The sequence below is a fragment of the Tupaia chinensis genome, unplaced genomic scaffold, assembly GCF_000334495.1.
Source record: "Tupaia chinensis unplaced genomic scaffold, TupChi_1.0 Scaffold000031_1, whole genome shotgun sequence".
In the NCBI taxonomy this organism is placed as follows: Eukaryota; Metazoa; Chordata; class Mammalia; order Scandentia; family Tupaiidae; genus Tupaia; species Tupaia belangeri.
The window spans coordinates 3,086,710-3,109,572 of NW_006159461.1; the positions used below are offsets into that span (position 1 = coordinate 3,086,710).

Sequence of the window (22,863 nt, forward strand, 5' to 3'; positions counted from 1 at the left end):
CGCTCCGCTGTCCTTAGTCGGATTCAGGCGGCTCTTCCAACCTCTCATCTTCACAGGGACTCTGTGGCTTCCGTGCCTCCTCCCGTCATGACCCTGACGATTCCACCACTCACACGTCTGCTTCCAGCACGGGCAGGCCTTTGTGGCACCCTGTGCCGTTTCTCCCTGTGTTCGGTGGCATTGGAAAGCAGAACCTCAGCTAGGCACAGGGAAGAGCAGACGTTGTTTCTAGCTCTAACCGCGGCCCTCATTGGTCAGCCTGACCTCCACCACTAGGAGAGTTTTTCTTGTGACGTTAGTTACTTACAAGGAATCTAGGGGTTCGAGTGATATTACTACAGGACGACCCACCCTTGGACTAAGGCGTCGTGACTGTCGGCTGTTCCCTAACTTACGCAGGTCAACTAATCTAATGGCACCTTCAGAGCCCGAAACAGACCGGGTCTAGGACCTGAACTGCAGTCAGCTGTGTGGAAGTCCAGTGCCGTAACCACTTTGCCATCTGCTGGCCATTCTTCTTCCACTTTTAGACACAAGTCGTTTCACTGGAGCCACGTGAGTGTTCCCAGCTGACCTTCCTATGTCGAGGTCAGCATGTTAATTACATCTGCGACCTCAGTTCCCCTTCGCTATGGGACAGCATGTTCACAGACCCCACGACGAGGACACAGACATCTGTGGGAGCCCGTGTTCCACCTCCTCAGATGCACACGGACAACCTGGTAGGGAAAAAGAAAGACCAGGTTTAAATGCCAGGGCTGAATCACTGGGTAACACATCCGGACTGCTTTCCACTTACGTTTGGAAACTTAGAAAGCAGGAGTTTTTAGGAATTTCTTTTGTTTAAAGTTCATTTATTGTTCTATTTTGAGAAAGAGATAGAGAGAAAGAGAAACAGGCTCTGTCCTGGACATACCCCATGAGTCTCAGATCGACCCGTGCCTCACCATCAGAAAAATTCCAGCAGGCAAGAGCGGCACCCTGTGTGTGCCTTCACAGCTGGGCCCACAACGTGAGTGTGTTCGAAATGCATTCACAGTTATCGTCTGTTGTGGGTTAGGCAGCACTAAAGGATACACGTGGAATAGATACTGCAGAGAATCTTTATTCTTTTTAAGAGAGATTTTTTTCTATAGGGCATGTGTGCTTGCCAAAAAGAGAGAGACAGAAAGCAACAAATCACCCCCCACACCAGGTGGGCTGGCCATTCCACCATCCCTTCTCCTCTATTCTCCTCTCAGGATTGTGGACATGCATGCATACATGTCTGGCATGAGTTTTAAGCCACTGGGTCTGGGACTTGAACCACATCAACTATGTGGGAGTCCAGCAACATAACCATTACACCATCTGCTGCTCCCATGGTTATTGAATAGGATCTGAGCAGGACCATTTTGGGTCTAAGGAACACCAATGAGGAAAGTTGAAGGTTATAGAAGAAAGATAAATTACAATGAGTTCTACTTTCTAGCTTACGCTGGGGGACATCGCAGACTCGCCCACCACTGAAATAAAATACTTCGGTGGGAAACGCGGGCTTGCGTATTTGGAAGATGGGAGGCGAACTCCGCGGGGTACAGTGAACGGTGTGCAGAGGTCTCATTTTCCTCTTTAGACCCACGGCCTCTCATTCCTCCGTCCGTTTGCTCGCTGTCAGGCCTTCGCCACTGCGTGCTGCCAGCTCTGGGGTCGCTCGTGTCCTTTCTCTCTGGTCTGCTCTTTCTGTCCCGCACGTTAGGAGACTGTGGGGACACGTTTAAGAGAGAGAGTCCGAGGTGTGGGGATATGCGCTGAGCAAATACCACCTGCTCTTTTGGGGTTTGGCAGAACATTGTAACTTGTCTTTCCCTGACCTTGGCAGCAGACAGAGCAAGGGTGGACATTGCTAGGGGCGTTCCAACAGACACATCTGATGGACTTCAAGAAACATCTTGACCCCAATTAGTAAAGTCCAATCCCTTCTCTGCATCTAAAAGGTTCTTTAGACTTCTCTGGGTGTGGTGGTGCACTCCTTATGGAGAAGTTCTTTAGCTCCTTCCCCACACCTAACAGCTAGTTCTCTGCATTAGAAAAGAAGATGAGACTTTCTCTTGATGGGATTACCACCAAGGGATACACCTGGCCCTGGGTATGACTAAGCCCTTATAGATTTGTTAACTGCTTCTCATTGTATGTTACCTGGCAACTAATCCATGAAGTGTCATGAAACATACATGTGTAATGTCTCCTTGTACTATAAATAAAGACGTCCAGTTCATCTGGGGGCACAAGTTGCTTGGGCAACTTAGGCTCAGGCTGCCTGTGTCCGTTTCCACTCTCTCCCTTTGTCTCATTCTTTCCAATTCCCCGGTCCTGGCAAGATGGAGGGCTTTCTCTTTCTCGTCCTCTTTCTCTTCCTCACCAACAGCCCCCGATCATGATTCAGCCAGACCCAAGCCCTGGGGCAGACACCGACAGGGGACTTGAAGACCCGTGACTCCACAGTGGTTTACACTTCCTGCTGTGAAGTAACCAACTCTACTTTCAGTGACACATTTGCTGATATTAACAGAGCTCCAAATCTCTCTCCTTATGACTATGTGCACTATATGTTTTGAAAATTTTCATTTCAACCTTGCAAGATTTTCATCTGAGACCTTCTCTGGTAAGAAACGTCTGGGTGTTGTCCAGAGTGACGATGTTTATGTCAGCCAGACGGTGTGACCCACTTAAATGACTGATCCCATAGTGTGCTGGGTAAAAACCGCCATGTGTCTGCATTTCTCCTACTTGTCGGACCTGCTTGATTTTGCATTTTCTTTCTCTCTCTGATTTTTTAATTTATTTCTCTGCTCCAGTCTTCCAGTTAACCAGGGCCTCAGGCACACGCCGCTGTGCCTGGTCTGTTTAGGTTGGTCCAGGATCAAACCTTTCAGGTCCCATCCTTCCGCAGAGGTGCCCTAGAACGTGTACACCACGGTCGGGCCTCTTTATGTTTGCATCTGTTTATCTCAGCATACATTTTCCACTTACTCATTTGTTCATTTGGAAGTTACACACACTGACCATTGGGTTACGGCTTCTACTAAATAAACCCTCCACTTTCAAGTACCGAAGCTCAATATTAGCTAAATTGACCTTCTCTGGATATTTACGGTACTGTTTTTGATGGATTTTAATTCTGCTAACTTATCTGGACCCCAGTAGATGTTATCACTGTCTATACAGACCATGTTCACCTGGACTCACCCACGAGCTTATTTTTCCCCTTGCTGTTCATTCCTTCCCACGTTTCCAAGCCTGCACCTGGCATTATTTTTCTTTGCCTGAGAAAACCATCCTTGAATATTTTCATTAGAAAAGGTCCGTGAGTGTAGCTGCTGTTTTCAATATGTTCCCAATGACTTGTTTTCACCTGGATTTTTAAGAAGTATCTCCCAGGCATAGAAAGCTTAGAGGGCAGCTTTCCCCAGCTGGGGCCCTGAGTCCTTTCACTGCCTGTTGGTGCATAGTTCTGTTTCTCATTAAAAGTAGCTATTGCTGGACCAGCAGTTAACGTAATGGCTATGTCGCTGGACTCCCATGTAGCCGACAGAAGTTCGAGTCCTGGACCCGGTGGCTTAAACTCACTCGGGGCACGTGTGCATGCATGCATGCCCAAGATCCCGAGAGGAGAATGAAGGAGAAGGGATTGTGGTGTGGCCACCCCCCCCCGGGGGGCGATTTCTCACTTTCTATCTCTCTGTCTCTTCCTGTCTTTCTGGCGAGTGCACACACCCTATAGCAAAAACCTCTCCAAAAAAAAGAAAAGAAAAAGTAGCTATTGCTTCTGGTTTTAGCCAAGAAAGAACAAACCCACTGCAGCTCACCTCTCTGACTGAGCCCAACTAACTAATGATGCAGATAAAAATACACAAGACAATGAATTTTGACAGTTTTTAAAATACCTAACAGCAAGAACTCTGGGGAAAGAAGGGAAAATTGAATAATGACAAATTCGGTGACCGTGAGTTTCCTGCTTCTGTTTATGTTTCACTTTGTTTCTCTATTTATTTGCTCCTGCCTATCTTCCAGCAAGGACTTGAGGCCAAACCAAATTTGGTCATGGACAATAAACACCAGAAAAGGCTGATTTTCTGCTCAGTGTCAAGTCCAGGGAAGAAGGCCCGGGTGGGCCACATGTCCTGGAGGAAATCCTTGTGCATTTCCCTGTTCTAGCCCCTGGCTGGACTCCAAAACCAGTTTGTCATATGACGTCAGCCACAGAGGCAGGGGCCACACCAACAGTCACCAGCGAGCGGGCTCTCCCGTCTGTGTGTGGATTAGCAAAGGGGTCCCTGTCACAGAGGGTCCCTGAAACCCTCTCTCCCTTCTTCGTGCTGCTTTGCCCTGCAGGAGGGCTCATCCAGCTGTCATAAGGTGCATGCACCGCCACGCAGGAGGCTGGGCTCCAACAGCAGCCATGGGTCTCTAGATAAAAGGCCAAATGGGACCCAGAGAATGGGAGGCCTCCTCAAGTGGGGAGGGGGAGCAGGTATCCTCATTCCACGAGTGAACTGAGAGAACTTTTACACTCACCCCAAACAATGCAGGTGTGGGACACACCCAGAGGGTGTCTTACAGCCTTGAGAACTGAACTGACTGGGGGCCCCACGTGGAACATGGCAGAACCTCAGGTTTGACTCTGCCCGGGCTGCGCGTTCGCCATATTGGCACTCATAGCCTGCCAGAAAATACCCTCCCCAAAGACATCCCCACCCCATTCCTGGAACCCATGTGTGTACCTTTCTGAAAAAAAAAAAAATGTCCTTGCAAACGTACTTCACTTCTTGAGCGAGATCATCCTGGGTTGTCTAAGCGGACCCTGAAACCTGTGACAAGTGTCCTCATGGCAGCCAGTCAGGACACACTGAGAACACAGATTAGGGAGATGGCCATGAGCTGAAGAATGCCCACGGCCACCAGAGTGGGGAGAGGCAAGAAGTCTGACCACTGGAGTAGCCAGAGGGAGCGTGGCTCACTGCCATCTTGATTTTAGGCATTTGGGCTTCAGAATCATGAAAACATGAACTTCTGTAGTTTTGAACAACCAAGTGCGTGGCAATGTGCCACAGCGGCTTTAGGAAGCTAGTAAGATCCTCCTGCCATGTAACACGGCACTCCACATTAGTGACTTAACGAAACCTTTATCATCTCAGTCTGTGTGGGCCAGGGACCAACTGTGGCTTACTGGTTCCTCTTCCTCTGGATTTCTGATCATCAAAGGTCGACTTAGCCTGTGGTCATCTGAGGTCTTGACCAAGGAAGCACTTTTGGTGTCCACTGTGCAGCCCCCACAAGGGCCAGAACCCCACGAGGGTGCAGATCCCTGAATGAGCATCACCCGGACCAGCTCGTCACCCTGCCTCTGAAATCCAGAGTCATCCCATTCCTGGTCCATGGAAATCCGTTTACTCCCTCCCAAGAGTCCCCAGTTACATACTGCAACATTAACATATGTTAAAGTCTTCAATGATCTAATATGGGATGATCATGAACATCGAAACTAGTAACTCTATACTGATACTTGGTCATATACCTGGTGAAAGAGAAAATTAAGTTTAAAAAATGTAAACTTGGGAAGCAGCAGATGGCATAATGGTTATGTTGCTGGACTCCCACGTAGTTGACCGCAATTCTACTCCTGGACCCAGCAGCTTAAAACTCATGCCGGGCACAAATGCGTGTGTGCCCAAGATCCCAAGAGGAGAATGGAGGAAAAGGGATTGCAGGTGTGGCCATCCCCCCTTGGGGGGGGGGGGGTTTTCCTCTCTCCAGCAAACACATGTTAGTAGGAAAAAAAAAAAAAAAAAACTGTCTAAAAAAAAAAAAGAGACTTAACGTAACCACTGATTCTACCTTTTATGAACTTTACCTTTCCGAATCTATTCAAGTCTTCCACACCTTGCTAGAATAATGACAAATGCCCAATAGAAGCTGGACCCCACCCCACAACACCACACGAAGCCCAGAGCTCCTGCAAGTCCTCGCTTTCCGATGTGTGAACACATGCTAAAGGTCAAATGAGCAAGCACAGCTTTAAGACAAGTCCTTATCGCACCCTCTTTCTCTGAATCCCATGTGCTAAGTGCATTGGCAATATTTTGGTGCTTCCCTAAATAAAGATAAAATACAATTTTAAGTTCTTGGTGTTTATTCAAGTAGTTGCACTATTCTGTTCAATGACCTTCTGCAAGAAGAGATTTTTCAGAGAGCAACTATGGCTACATGGAATTTCTCCAAAAATGAATATAAAACACACTTTTCCCAAAATTATAAACGGTGAGCTCATTGTCCCGATGACTTCAGCACAGGTTATTTTGTTTTGCTTTCCTTTATCTTTCTCCTTTACTATTGGGTTTTCAGAAAAGTCATGATGCGTTTTCCTATGTTCTTCTATGCAAAAATGCTCATGACTTCCAACGACCCGATATCTAACTGGCTAAAATTCAGCACAAAGACGTTTTCTGGGCCAGCAGGGGTGTGGTGGTGAAGTCAGCTACACCCACCTGGCTGGCTGCACTGTTTGGGTCTGAGTCCCAAACCTGGAGGCTGGAAAAACACACCAGGCTCACGTGTGTGTTTGCCTAACATTTGGGAGCAGAGGAGAGGAGAAAGCATTGCAGAGTGGCCATCTCCATCCCTGGGGATCACTTTCTCACTTTCTCTTTCTTTGTGTCTCTCTCTCTCTGTTTCTGGTGAGTACATGTGATCTATAGCAATTTTTTTTTAAAAAATCAAAATAATAAATAAATAAATAAAGTTTTTGTAATGTGTGGTTTGAATATTTTTGTTTTTTCTTGTAATCATTATATTTATAAATATGTTGTATATTATTTCAATAGCATGGCTTTTAAAAACATATAATTTGATATGCACTTCCATTTTATTTTTATGTTTAATTTTATGCTCGATACTATCTTGAGTGTCATTTTCCTAAATATTTATTTCAGTATTTTCCTTCTTTTCACCTATTAGCAGAGATGAATGACTCAAGTCAGAGCTATACAAGCCTACACACTCTTGTAATACTAACTCACAAAGTAAAAGACCGTAAGGGGGGGATCCCACACGGCCGATCGCAGGGGTCAGATTCTGGGCCCAGGAGTTTGACAAACACATAGGGTGTGTGAGGTTTAGTACCCATAATTCTAACAGGATGGAGGAGAAGATGTGTGGCATGACCACGGCACAGGGGGGGCGTGCTTTCTTTTTTCTCTCCCCATCTCTCTGGAGAACACACATGTTCTCTGAAAACTTTTATTTTAATTGTTTGTTTGTTTGTTTGTCTGTTTTAGGGGGAATTTTGCTACAGGGCACATGTGCTTGCTGGAGAGACAGAGACAAAGAGACAGAAAACAAGAAATCATCCCCGGGGGAAATGGCCACTCTTCCCCTTCATTCTCCTTTTGGGACTTTTGGGCACACACACGCGCTCGGCGTTAGTTTAAGCTGCCAGCTCCAAGACTCAAATCTCAGTAGGCTACTTGGGAGTCCAGCCATGTAACCATTACGCTATCTGTTGGTCCCAAATTTATAAACAAGAAAAACAGAAACAACTACTGAGTCAACATCTCTCTGTAAGATATTACTACTAGTAACTTTTTAGACCAAAACATTGAAGGAACTGGGCTGGCAGGTAAAGTGGTGGTGGAGGTGCTCGACGCCCACTTGGCTGACTGTGCTTCGAGTCCTGGATCTGGAGACTTTCTTTCTCATTCTCCCTTTCTCTGTGTCTCTGTTTCTCTCTGGTCAAATTAAATATTACAACAATAATTCTTAAGAGAGAGAGAGAGAGAACTAGAATTAACAGTTGGCTGTCCTAAATCGTCTTTCCTAGCGACTTTCAGTTGGCCGGATTTCTTTCTTCACACAGTCAACCATATCAATTGTGTTAATGTAGTCATTGTTTCTCTGAAGTCAATGTGACTTTCACATTTTTATTGCTATGCTTAATAATTTCTCAACGTTTACGTAGTACTTTACATGCCAGAGTACTTTGTAATCATTAGTACTTCGGCGTGAGAACTGATTACAAGAGCAAAAGGACATATGATGAGAAGGTAATCCCTGCGAGGCCAGAGCACAGATAGCTGATTGAGCCCAGCCGATCACCATGCTGGACACCGGGCTCTCCCCGCAGGTGCACAGCCTCGCACAGCCCGCGTCCCCAAGTTCACCCTGGGACTTAGGAGAACGGAAACAAGCCCTTCCTCAGGTTACAGAGGGTAGAGATTTGCAGCTTCCTTTCCTTTCCTTTTTCTTTTTCTTTTTTTTTAACTGAAGCATTGACTTTTCAAAGGCTTGTCAGTTGGACTGCGGCATTCTAATGGAACTCACATTCCAGAAGAGTCCAGTTTTCACTAGAGTATTCCTAGGATTTTAGGTCACTGCGAATTTGGATCTAAACAAAGGAATGGACTTTGTATTTAAAATTGAATGTCTTGTCCTTTTTTAAAACACATTCTTCTTCCCAAATGTAGGACCATGGCTCATTTTTAAGGCATTCTAATCACTGCAGTCATAAAATGGAAAGTCAATACTCTCACAAGATATTTTCCCTGGTCTTTAATTCTAGAAATAGCTGTGTACATAAGGAAGGGAGAGGGGCAGACTTTGCAGGGATTTTGTTGTTTGTTTGTTCTGTTTTGCCAGTCTGAAACCTATTGTTTTCTGCAGCCTTTCCTCCAAACTGATACCTGGTGACACCATTAGATTAGCACAGACTGGGCTGTGGAGGAAGCCCTCTGACCAAGTCCGACAAGCCCAGCTCACCCTCCCCATTGGGCGATGCCCCTGGGGAAGGCTTGGTGCACCACAAACAGGTTCTCTGCCTTTATTCACACCACAGTGAGGCACAGTTTCACACATCCAAACAACCCAGTCAAGGCAGAGTGAGGACCCCATGCACGGGAACTTGGCATGTCTTACTGGCATCCTCATCGACATTCTCCCATGATTTGCCAGAGCAAACCACAAGGCCATGCCCAGCCTACGGGGAGGGGACTGCCAACGCAGTGGATGCAGGAACTGAAAAGCACTGCTTTCATTCCCCCACAGAGAATCTTTCATACTCAGTTTCTAAGTGTACAACTGGAATTCAGAAATGAGTTTGTTGTGCCTGGAAGTTCAAAACTGTCTTAGGGGAACAGGAGATGTTGCTATGGCATTGACTGGACCCAGTGTAAAGGCCCAGGGTGCTCAGGACCCCACCCCTACCCCCAGTTCCTGATCATGGCGTTTCTGGAACTCAGGCACCATGTTCAAGCCCAGGTAGATGAGACTCATCCTCATATCCTCATCAGCCAGCTGACATGGGGCTCCTCCCACCCAGAGACGAGGCCCCTGCCCAGCCTGCCCACTGAGATAGCCAGCCAACCCACAGAACTGTCGAGAACTAAATGCTTCCTGTCTGCAACTGGAAGAAGAAAGGCCAGCAGGGTGACACCATGCCTGGAGGGTGACCTGCAATAAGAGCCCTTTGGAATGTCAGGGCATTGCCTGGTAAAACCCCCTATGCGTGTCACCCCACAGCTATCGGTTCCTCGCCCAGAGCGGCCCAGTGCCAGTCACTAGGCCAATACAGCGGTTGTTTGAAATAACCAGAAGCTGGGGACGAGACAGTTGTCATTAATGGCAGGTGGTCCTTCTGCATTTAAGAAAGTCCAATTTTCCACAATCCTTTCTCAGATTTCAAAGCAAAATCTGTGCAAATGGGGACTCCTTTGAGGAGGAACGTTTGCATGTTCATGCGTTGGTGAGAGAGTTGCATATTTCTTCTTGACCATTATATGTTATTCTTCTGAATTTCCCTTACAACTTTTGAAATGTTCCAACACAGTGTGGAATGGTTGTGGACAGGAGAGAATGAAGACAAAGCCATAGATGAGATTGAATTTTTTTTTTTTTCTAAAATAGAATAATCCTTAATGATTCCTACTTTGAAATGACAGAAGTGAGGCTGATGGCTTTACGTGCTTTGTTGGCCTACGCTTCTCCTACAGGTAACAGGCAGGAGGGGCTGGTTAGCTCATTACCAAGACATGATCATGAGAAAACAGCGACAACAGACCGACACAGAATGGGGAAAGCAACACAAAGGCTGGGAAGCCATCCCTAATAACGTAGGCCTGCCTCTGCTCTCTGACTCTGCATCCCACAATGAAATCTTGTCACAACTCTGGCTGTTCTCTGTGGAGTGTCATATAAGATCTCCGGTCTTTTAACAGACTCTGCCCTGCTTCCAACTCCTTCAGACATTCCTAGAAAAATGTATGAGATCACTGAGAGTAAATCAGTAACGGTGCCTTGAAATTCAGTGTTTTATTAGTCCAAAATACTTTTAAATACATTTAGCGTTTATGTGCTAACCACCTACTTTCACTTACTAACTAGTGCAGACACGACGTTTGCGAATGTCTCTAACTACATGTGAGAGTAGTCTGGAACTGATAAACTGGGCTGTAATTCTTGGAGCAGGAAGATTTTCTCTCAAGAGTGTTCCAGAAGAATTGTCAGGATGGAGTGAAGTGGCTCATTCTTAGAACCGCCAGCAAATGATGCAAAATTACACTTAAGCTGAAGAATTTAACAAAGGCTGAGAAACCTTATGGCCAGTATTCCTTGAGTCACTACTCACGTTGTGCTTTGTGAGGTTGGAGATATTAGTTGCTATTGCTTGCAGCCAGTCTATACAGTCTTCAGCCGAGAGGCACTGAATGACCCCACTGCAGACCCCGTCCACAGCCACGACTTGAAAGGCATTCTGCCTGCAGGAAGACAGAACGAATCGAACATGAGCCATTCAGCTATTTGCGGTGCATAACAGTATCTGTTGAAAAGCTCTGCCTCCCAGCAAAATAAACATCACCCTTCCAATTCCGACTTAGTTACTTACCTTTATAAGTATCTCTATTTCTAAATGGAACATTAGCAATACAGCCGGATAACATATCATTTCAAATTCATAGAAATCATCTAGAAATTCCGGTAAATATGGAGAATCTTTGAAATGTAAAACATACACTAATGAAATGGAACAGAATTTAAGAAGTTTCAGAAGCACGCTTTCCCAGTTTGCTCGAATACTATACATAGTTTATTTATTATGTCGGCTACTGTCGTCTGCTTGGGGCATCTGTCAGTGCACTTTGCCATGGAAATATCGTAAACACAGATAAGTTAATGACACCGTTATTTTTTTCTCTAAAAAATTAATAGTCAACAGCATGTAAAATAACTATGTGACCCTCAGGGGCTGTGGCACTTTGTCAGCTGTCATCCATCCACAACTCAGTGTCTGCCTCTTCTCAAAGGCGGATTGGGACCAGAGGTTCCCGTCTACTCCCCAGGCCTACGTGGTCATGTTCTTAATTTAGGTGAATGCTGTGAATGTCGTAACAACAAACTTTTTCTTAAATTGCAGTGATCAGTCTAACTATCCCTATGGTCTTTTATTGATTTCTTTTTCTGTTAGAGAAAATTAAATGGTGCCATCCTAAACTGTTCACAAAAGTGCAATAGAATTGAAAGTTGCTCCCTGCAGCTTCGATGATTTATATTTTGTTTCTGCATCAGGTCCTCACAGTGTTTAGATATAAGCTTAGCGGACAGGAATAGATAAAATCCCAAAGTGAATGGAAGCTAGCCAAAAGCCTCATGCTCAGGAATTACTTTGGTGTACACATAATGCATTTTTAGACAATGCGAACTATTTACATTCCAGCCAATTATGAAGCAATTGAAAACTTCTGCAGTTTGGTATTTAAAATACAATGTGAAGTGTACAAACTTGTGTATTATCTCCCAATGAACACTTTTCCTGGCATTTCTGAGCTTTGTACCTGGGTATTTCTGGGCATTGGGTATGATTTTGCTTCAGCAAACAAAAGAAGACCCACAGAGCCTATGTCTGGCCTGGATGCACCTTGAGGCTGCTGTCACCCCCCTCCCTCTACACTCCTCTATTCAGCCTTGGGCTCCGTGGCACTCTGCATCTCTACTATTATATAGTATTTTTAGAAAGTAGATGCTCAGACACTTAACTCAGCACTTTTTTTCAAAAACAAAGTGTTCAGATACATTTTTTTCTTAAAATACATGAAAAGGTTTCAGCAAGTACAACCATTGTCTGTTTTCTTGAAATACGTTTCTTTTTAATTTGCAAAAAGAAAAAATATACACAGCATGAAAAGAATATTATAACTTCACATGCCATCCTTATCTTTAATTCTGATGTTCAACAGCAAGTGAGACATTTAAAAAACCCAGGCACAAGCTCAACCATCCATAGAAAATGAGAACTAATTTGAATTTAGCAAGATGCATTTCTTCTACTCTCTGATTATTATAACCATTGGTTCATGTACCATAAATTAAAGCATGTCTCAAACATATTTGTCATCTCTGCTTTAAATGAATCATGGCAGCTAAGATAGTTTTAGCTGATTGAAGTCAATACACTCAGATCAAGTCTGCAATCTACGGGTGTCGTAGTTTAGGCGCTGGAATCCCAAATGGCCAGCCACAGTTTGAGTCCCGGACCTGGCAGCTTGAGACTCACTTTGGGCACATGTGCGCGTGTGGCCCAGATCTCAGGAGAGTAGAGAATGGAGTGCAGCATGGCCATCCCATCTCTGGGGTGACCGTTCACTGTCCCTCTCTCTGTCTCCCTCTTTGTCTTTCTGTGGAGCGCATGTACCCTACAGCCAAAACCTAAAGAAACTCAAATAACAACCACCACAAACCTTGCAATCTATGTAATCATATATATATGTGTTCTATAGTCCCAGCATAGAATAATTTAGAAGCACTAAACTTTCACAAACCTAGGTACGTATGTTAATACATATCACTTCTACATTCTGTTCCAACTTTTCATTATTGATGAACACACTTTCATAAATACAAGTGAAGTAACGGAACAGATTATTGGATTACATAAAATGTGTTATCAAGTAAGCTGACCATAAGGATTATAGTTGTCTGGGTTATATTTCTAACTCTATCAGTAAATAAATGAGAGTTTTAGTAAATGAATCCACTTAGTTGTGCCTCAATTTTCCCTATGAAAAATGAGAATACTACACTTTACAGACTTAACAAATATTTACTGAGTAAATGGTGGAATTCGAATACTTCATGTATCACTAAGCTCTATGAATAATTTATTCTGAAAAATTTATGAACCAACGGTCTTGATTGCCATATTTCACTGTACAGTAAGAATGTCTCCATGAGCTTGTTGCTTCACTGAGTGCTCAGGAGAAATCTCTGTGCTTTTGTTTTATGTGTAGCTTTTAGAAAATATAATTCTTGGGACCAGGAGTTGGCACAATGGCTATGTCGCTGGACTCCCATGTAGTCAACCGTGGTTTGAATCCTGGACCCAGGGGCTTAAACTCACGCTGGATGCATGCCCAAGATCCCAAGAGGAGAATGGAGGAGAAGGGATTGCAGTGTAGCCAGCCCCCTGGGGGGTGATTTCTCCCTTTCTGTCTCTCTCTGTCTTTCTGGTGGGTGCATGTGTCCTATAATAAAAGCCTCTTCAAAAAAAAAAGAAAGAAGGAAAATAGAATTCTTTGCCTTGAGATGAACCAGTCAATCTGTTCCATTTTACGTAATGGTGTGCTTTCCGCAGTCAATAGACTCTACTACGCATTAATTCAGTATCATAGGACATTTACTTTAACGGTGTTTGTAGCGATTTTCAGGATAATCAGACAAAACCATAACAAATGAGAACGCTGCTGACCTCACCTGCAGGGCTACTGTGGCTAGATGTATGGGTGGATGGTCTTGGTGCACTAGGGAGGGGCTGTTGTAGCTGACGATCGTGAGAAATTAACAAGTGTGAGTAGGCATAAAAATTAGACTTTTTGTTCAAGGGTTTTTGTTTTGTTTTGTTTTGTTTTGTTTTTCTTTTCAGAGATTTTTGCTATAGGGTGCATACACTCTCCAGAGAGTCAGAAAGTGAGGTATCAACCCATCAAGCGGAATGGCCACCTTGCTATCCCTCCTCCTCTATTCTCCTCTTGGGATGTAGGGGATGCACATGTGTCCGAACTGAGTTTCAAGCTGCTGGTTCTGGGACTCAAACCATGGTCTGCCACATGGGAGTCCAGCAACCTAACCACTATGTCATCTGCTGGCCTCTGTTCAAGAGATTTTAAATTACTGTAGCAAGAACGTGACCTAAGACCTGCTTTTGTAATGGACTATGAGAGAGTAGAATCGGTACTACTCAAAGCTTTACAGTAAATACAAGTCAGATGGCGTCATGCTTATATCATTGGACTCCCACATAGTCAGCCATGGTTCGAGTCTTAGACTCGGAGGCTTAAAACTCACGCTGGGCGCATGTGGATGCATGCCCAAAATCCTGAGAGGAGAATGGATTGCAGCATGTTCATCTGCCCTGGGAGTGATTTCTCACTTTCTGTTTCTCTGTCTCTTTGGCAAGGACATGCACCCTGCAGCTTAAACCTCTCTCTAAAAAAATAATAAATTGAGAAAATTAATATGGGAAGTACGAGGAGAAGGGTGTAGCAATGGAAACTCGGTTGTTTGGCATGTTGCCTGGGGATGTGGCAAGTCCCAGGGTCAGGGATGGAACAAGGCCTCATCAGTGAGAAATTTGCAGCCCTCCCCGCTTCATCCTGCAGGGCAGGGAGAGCCTACGGAGACACTGTCAGCATCAGAAGGGAAGCATCTTCATATTTCAGCAACATCTCTCTGCGACAGTTAAGGTGGGAGGACGTGCCCATGAAATCCAAGAATTGCGAGAAGGGCATCTTAATATGGAAGATGAACCTGGCAGGGACTGTCTGAAGAGGGTGGCCCTGTGGAGGGTGGAGGCCATGCTGACCTCCATGGCAGTGAAAAGAAGGCATCTGCTTGCCCGTGACATGGCTGTCAATTAGCTGGAGGAGAGTGAGGAGGTCATTAAAGAAGAAGGAGAAATAAAAAGGCCAGTGGTCTTGGCATTTCACCGTTTCCCACTGAGCTCAGTGCACTGCAGCAAGTCTGGGTGGGCTGGCCCTGGCTGCTGGTTCACTTCTTATTCGGCTCTTACTGTTGAGCCACAGAACCTCAGCAGTTTAGGTGTATCAACAGTTTTTCCAAAATGTCTATTACCTGTCTTCCTAAATTCTTACATTTACCAACTGTGTCATAATCTGCAGCCAGGCGACCCATCACCGCCTAACAAGTCCTGCACTGCGGGGTGACCCGCAGCCAGGCGACCCATCACCGCCTGAGAAGTCCTGTACCTGCGGGGTGACCCACAGCCAGGCGACCCATCACCGCCTGAGAAGTCCTGTACCTGCGGGGTGACCCACAGCCAGGCGACCCATCACCGCCTGAGAAGTCCTGTACCTGCGGGGTGACCCACAGCCAGGCGACCCATCACCGCCTGAGAAGTCCTGTACCTGCGGGGTGACCCACAGCCAGGCGACCCATCACCGCCTGAGAAGTCCTGTACCTGCGGGGTGACCCACAGCCAGGCGACCCATCACCGCCTGAGAAGTCCTGTACCTGCGGGGTGACCCACAGCCAGGCGACCCATCACCGCCTGAGAAGTCCTGCACTTGACGCAGCTGGCAGCTCCCTCTGCACACCCTCATCTGCTCGCCCTCCTATGCTCCTCCGTGGACTGTCAGTGATGTCAGTGCGAGTTATTGATCAACACGTAACTCCCTGGCCTGCAATTTCTCTATCTGCAAAATGAAAATAGCGATATTTTCCCATATTACTCATGATGTATTTTGAAGATTATGAACTGAGCTTCTCAAAAGCTAAAAATCTGTTTGACGTATTAGTTTCATTATTTCTGTCAAAACCTGATTCCACGTTTAAGCAGTTAGCTCAGATGCCCCATCCCAGGCTGGTTTTTCTAGCCCGTTATTTGGCATGGATCCCGTCTACATGAGTGCCTCCGACTTCCCAGCTCTTCCATCGAAATACAGCAAGTTTTCAAAAGCTCATGGAAACTGCATCTTGTGGAAAAACATGCATGAATTTTAAAAGTACTTTGCACCAGAATAGGCTTCTACTTTATTTCTCTCTCCTCCCACACTTTGTGAAGTCCACTCATACTTGTGCCCTGTGGTATTAAACCTGCCCGTGCACTTGCCACCTGCTGTTCTTAGTCACGGGGCCACAAGCTCCTTGGGGGTAAGGTCGTATGTCTGCTTCCCATTTTCCTTAGTGTGAGCACCGTGCTCGGGGACCTGTGTTTGTCATTTAAAAAGAAATTCCTAGGGCCAGCAGGTGGCATGGTGGTCAAGGCACTGGACTCCCACATGACAGACCGTGGTTTGAGTGTCAGACCTGGTGACTCGAAACTCACACCAAGTGCATGTGCCTGGATTCTCAAAACCCCAAGAGGAGGATGGAGGAGAAGGGACTGCAGCCTGGCCATTCCCTCTGGAGGGGGGGGTGAGTTATCACCTTTCCCCCTCTCAGCCTCTCTTTCCAGTGAGCGTATGTGCCCTATGGCAAATACTGAAAATTAGTAAATGTTAAAAGGACATTTAAAAGAAATTCCATCTCCACTTTACTTTAGCAATGCCCTGCTTTTGCTAGCTTGAGATTCGGCATTGCCCAAGACAGCGGGGTCTGCTGTCAGACTTGAATTCTGACATATCTGTTCTGTAACTGTAACCTCTTCCTTCCTCTCCCCACCTAATTAACTTATTCTTTCTCATCTTTTTCACCCCTTCAATTATCCATGTCCACAAGTCTGTTCAGAATATATCTGCATTTCTCCCTCGGCTGGGCTTCCTGTTCATCCATATAAATTATGCTGTTTTTTTCCACTCTGTCACTTTGACCTCCAGCTATTCCTATCTTTCTAATTCCCAGTCCTGAGTAACTCTGATTTAATTAAATTTATAGGCTTTTCTTCCTAATGTGCCAAGATTCCCTGGCAGAAGTAATAAATCGTCCACAGAGGAGCAATGCAGTTGGTCTCTGGGAAGCAGGACCAGAGCTCTTCCTCCCTACTTGGCCCCCTTTGCCCTCACAGAAGTCAGCGTTAGGTCCTGCTGACTCTCCTGGCCACACAGTGGTTTGTTTTTACCCCGCCCTTGCCGGGCAATACTGTTTCCTGTGACAGCCCGTCCATGGTTGCCCCGTCCTTCCTTGGTTCCTGAGTCCTGCAGGTCTGTTATTCTGAGAGGTAGCTTTGCCTCCTGAATCTTGCATATCTAGTGCTCGGACACAGGGGCACCACCTAACATGCTTTTCCCGTTTTATAAATGCACATGCGACATTTGCTGGACGAGCCACACAGGTGGAACAAGGGTACTGTTTCTATTAGAAGCACCTTTGCTACTGGTGCCCTCCCCTCAGTTAGAAACCAGGACTGTGCATGCTTCGAATTTTATGTCCTGCGTTTTCTTCCTCGTCATACCTCATGAATGGCAAATCCTTTAAGATTATGTCCCTTTCTTTAATGCCAACATTCTTATAACAACAAACCATTTTTTCATTCTGTTCACCCTTACCGTTTTCCTCCCCAAAGTCACCCCAACATATTCATTTTCTGTCTTTTCAGTATTTCTCTTTTAAACGAATTTGAAAGATTTAAAAGGGAACCCTCCTGAATTCATTCTGTGAAGCCCTTACTACCCTTACCCCTAAATAGACAAGGACATAACCAGAAAACTAGAGACCAATATCCCTGATAAAATTCTCACCAACACACTAGCAAATTGTACCCAACCACACATAAGGAAGGTTACACACATGGCTAGGTATGCTTTATTCCAGGGATGCAAGAAGCTTCAATATATTCAAAGTAATCAATGTAACACATCACATTAACAGAAGGAAAAAAAAACATATAATTATATCAATTGATGCAGAAAACGTGTTTGATAAAATACAACATCCCTTCATGGTTAAGACACCTCAGCAGAACTGGGATAGAAGAGACAGTCCTCAACACAACAAAAGCCGTCTATGACAAACCAGAGCTAACATAATACAGAATGGGAAAAAGCTGAAAGTTTTTCCTCTAAAAACTGGAAAAAGACAAGGCTGCCCACTTTCTCCACTCCTTTTCAAGATAGTGCTGGAAATCCTAGCCAATGTAATAAAAGAAGAGACTAAAATAAAAAGCATTCAAATAGGAAAAGAAGGGAAATTATCTATTTTTGCAGATGACATGATTATATGCATAGAAAATCCAAAAGAATCCATAAAATAATTTGAAAAACTTCTGAAACTTCTGGAAGTGATAAATGAATACAGTAAAGTGGCAGGACGCAAAATCAACATACAGAAATCTATGGCATTTGTATAAGCCAACAATGAGCAAACTAAGGTAGAACTGAATAAAGAAATCACGCCCATAATAGCCACAAACAGAAGATACCTAGGAGTAAACCTAACTAAGAAGTGAAGACAACCATAAGGAAAACTGGAAGACTAAACAAAGACATTGAAAAAGGATGCACAAAAGTGGAAAGACATCCCATGTTCCTATATTGGAAGAATAAATATAATTGAATCGTCAATCCTACAAAAACTAATCTATAAATTCAATGCAATTCCAAAAAATTACCAGAGAGAGTCCTCAAAGAACTAGAGAAAAATAATCACAAAATTTGTCTGGAATCGTGAGTGGCCCAACATTGCCAAGGAATACTGTGCCAAAAAGAATAAAGGAGGAGGCATCTCACTTCCTGACCTCAAAATATATTACAAAGCTGTGATAAGGAGAACACTGTGTATTGGCACAAAAACAGGCAGATAGACCAATGGGACAGAATTGAGAAGCCAGAAATAATCTTAAAACATACAGCCAACTTCTTTCAACAAAGAGCATAGGACAACCCATTGGGGAAAAGAGAATCTCTTCAGCAAATGGTGCTGGGAAAACTGCAAAATAAAATGAACCTGGACCCCTATCTTTCATCATTAATAAAAAAAAAAAAACCCTCGAAGTGACTTAACAATCTAAACATAAAACCTCAAACTGAAAAGCACAGGGAAAACTCTTGGAGACACTAGAGTAGGCAAAGACCTCTTAAAAAGGATTACACCCAAAGCATAGGTGATAATTCCCAAAACAGACAAGTGGGACTACATCAGGCTATAAAGGTCCTGCATGGCAAAAGAAACAATAATTAGTGTGAGGAGACTATGGAAAAATGTATTTGCAAACTATGCTTCAGATAAGGGACTGATAACTAGAATATACAGGGAATACGAGCAGCTTACCCACACAAAATTAGTCAATACAATCCAAAGATGGGCAAATGAGCTGAACAGACAATGTACATGAAAGACGCACAAATGGATAAAGAGTATATGAAAAAACTCTAGCATCTCTCCTCATATGGAAAATGTAAATCAAAATCACAATGAGATAACATTGAAAAAAAAAATAAAGAGTGGGGACCAGTAGCTGCCATAATGGTTATGTTGCTGGACTCCTACATCGCCCACCATAGTTTTAGTCCTGGAGGCTTGAAATGCATGCCAGTGTGTGGATGTGTGCCCAAAACCCAAGAGGAGAATAGAAGGAGACGGGATTATGGTGTGGCCATCCCCTCTAAAGGGTGATTTCTCACTTTTTGTTTCTCTGCAGCTCTGTCTCTCCAGTGAGCACATGCACCCTATAGCAAAAATCTCTCTAAAACAAAATTAAAGAATGATAAGTGCTAGTGAGCCTGCCATGAAAAAGGAAGCTTCCTACACAGTCGTTGGGAATGTAAATTGGTACAACCACTATGGAGAACAGTATGGCATTTCCTCAGAAACCTACAACTAGAACTACTATGAGACCCAGCGATCCCACTCTTAGGATCTACCCTAAAGGATGAGGAAACACTCAGTTGGAAAAACACCTGCACACCCATGCTTATTGCAGTGTCACAGCTGCCAGGACATGGAATCACCCTGATTGTCCAGGAAGAGGTGAGCGGATTGGAAAAATGTGGCACATGTGCTCTATGGAACACTACTCGGTCATCAAAAACAACGAGAGGCCGACACTTGATACAAAGTGGACGGATATGAAAGATGTAGTGCTAAGTGAAGCAAGCCAGACTATGAAAGACAAGCACTGCATGTCTCTACTTTATATATTCCAAATGTCTGCAGCCTATAGCAGAAACTGTATATGAAAGAGGTACAGCATCAGGGAGGCCAACTGTAGCTACTAGAGAGAGTATAGGAGGGGGTGGGCAACAGAGGGTGGGAGGAAGAAATCGGAAACAAAGAAACATTTCATAGACACGAAAGTGGCGTTATACCATAATGTACAGGTAATGTGTTTGCCTTGACTCATATACACCATATTCGCACTGGTAAACACCATGGCGTACATTGTAAAGATATACAATGATTAAACGTAAATAAAAAATAAATTGAAAAATGTTTGTCATGACTTCCGTGATAGTACCATAATTCACTACTCTTTCTGCCCAGGTTTTCCTTTTCTATTTCACACACTCGCTGATTCTGCTTCCTCAGATTCCCCCAATTTCTAAAAGACCTGCCCTTCAATGAGCGTTTGTGATAAACTGAGTGGTTGTGACTCACAGCTGCATCTCTGGCTCTAACATCAGAGACACGCTTGTTCAGGCTCTTTCATTACTGAAAGTACAGCTCAAGGCTGATGGTGATTCAGCAATAAAGCTCTGTGAGGCTGACTCACCTCAGGAGATTCATGGCCCCAGTCTGGAGACCCCTGAGTACACAGGCACGCTTGAAGCCATGATCGGGGCTGCTGAGGCTAGGGTGGGCCACAGCATCAAGACCCCTTTGGGGCTGCTCTCTCTCTCTCTCTCATGAAATAAATAGATAAATACACTTAAAAGAAGAAGAAGAAAAAAGCACAGTTCTCATAAACACCATCCTCACCCAGTGTTAAATACTAAGCTTCATCCATGGGTTGCCAATACTGCGCTACCTTAAACACCCTGCCATACGGAGAGAAAGCATCTGTAACTCCTAATGGAAACTAGCCACTCTGCCGCCATTTGAGATTTTGTGAAAGTAAAGGTGCAAATCAGTAGGATTTATTTCGTTGCTACTGCTTTTTGCAACGTTTAAAAAGCATGCAGTGGGACCAGTAGTTAGCGTAATGGCTATGTCACTGGACTCCCATGTAGTCGACCATGGTTCAAGTCCTGGACTCGGAGGCTTAAACTCATGCTGGGCACATGTGCGTGCGTGCCCAAGATCCCGAGAGGAGAATGGAGGAGAAGGGATTGTGGCGTGGCCATCCTCCCTGGGGGGTGATTTCTCACTTTCTATCTCTATGTCTCTCTCTGTCTTTCTGGCAAGCACATGTGCCGTATAGCGAAAACCTTTTAAAAAAAATGCAGTAGATGATATTCCTACCAAAAAAATGCTAAGCAATGAAATTGTTTCACATAAGCTAATTTTTTTTAAAGAGAGATTTTTGCCTCAGGGCACATATGCTCATGAGAGAGACAGAGAGACAGAAGGTAAAAAAAAATCACTCACTGGGGGTGGGGGTGACGGCCACTCTGCAATCCCTTCTCCTCCATTCTCCTCTAGGGATTTTGGGCACCCCCTCACACACACACACACATGCACACAGCGTGAATTTGTGCTGCCAAGTTTGGCACTCAAATGGTGGTGGGCCATGTTAGGGTTCAGTGCCTTAACCACTACGCCCTCTGCTGGCCCTGACACATAAAACTCAATTTGAAAAGATGTTTATTAAGTACTTCTGAGCCATAAAGTATACTGAACACTGAGAGTACAGAGGTAAATGTTACATTTATCACATTTAAATAGATATGTGTACACACACACACACACGCACACACAACATGGTATTACACTATATATACTGACATCATATATGACATATATGCTCATTTCGCACATGAAGAAAACGAAGCGTAACGAGATGAAGACTAGCCACAGTCCCCATGAACTTCACTTCTTAATCTAAAACCTTTGGCATGGTAATGTTGTAACAGTGAAATTAAAGCAAATATTTATTTTGGAAACGGGGTCATTACAATAGGATAAACATATTCTTCTTACTGGTCAAAACGTAGTGTGATGGGGCCTGCAGTGGCATGGAGGTTGAAGCCTCTGGATCCCACATGGCCAGCTGAGTAGTTCAGGTCCCTCACCTGGTGACTTGAAACACACCAGCTGGCTGTGCACGTGTGCTCACCCGAGGGGACTGCGGCGTGGCCATCCCCTCAGGGGTGATTTATCCCTTTCCCTCCCCGCTCTGTGCCTCACGTCCCCACTGGCAGGCGCTCAGGTGTGGCCTGGTGCCTGCTTCCATGGGACTGGGTCAGCAGGGTGAGAGGTGAGCTGAAAGTGCCTCACTATCTGCATGGTGGCTTTTCCGACTGCTGAAATGGTGTCAGCGGCCTAGCCTAAAACCCAACCACCACACCAAGCTCCCACGTTACCCTTCCACCATTCCACAGGGGATCACAAACAAAACAGATCAATCAGGACCCAGAGTCTTAACATCTAGTGTCCAAAAAATCCAGAGTAAATTTTTTTTAAATCACTTTTCATACCAACAGGAAAATCATTCATTGAACAGAAAGACAAAATGCCAATACTGAATGAGATGAATGAACTAAACTGGCAAGGATTTCAAACTGGCCGTCCTAAAAATGCTTTGACAAGCAGAGTATAAGTGCTCTTGAACTAGGAGGATTAGAAAATTTTAGCAGATAAAAAACGATCATTTTAAAAAAGATCAATTAGAACTAAACACTAAATCAATAAAATATAAAATCATGCTGAATGACCCCAGAGCAGAGTAAAACTGAAGAAGAGAAAGGAGGTGGGCCTCACGAAGAATGGGAGAGATGAAGGCCCAAACTT

General features: G+C 44.5%; 1 protein-coding gene across 1 annotated transcript in view; it reads right to left on the reverse strand.

Annotated features, from left to right (window-relative positions):
* SNTG1 (syntrophin gamma 1) overlaps positions 1 to 22,863 on the reverse strand; it is a 411,039-nt gene that overhangs the window by 220,637 nt on the left and 167,539 nt on the right. The window contains exon 10 of the mRNA XM_006140355.1: positions 10,658 to 10,787. Within this exon, the coding sequence (XP_006140417.1) occupies positions 10,658 to 10,787 (130 nt within the window). The remainder of the gene's footprint in view (positions 1 to 10,657; positions 10,788 to 22,863) is intronic.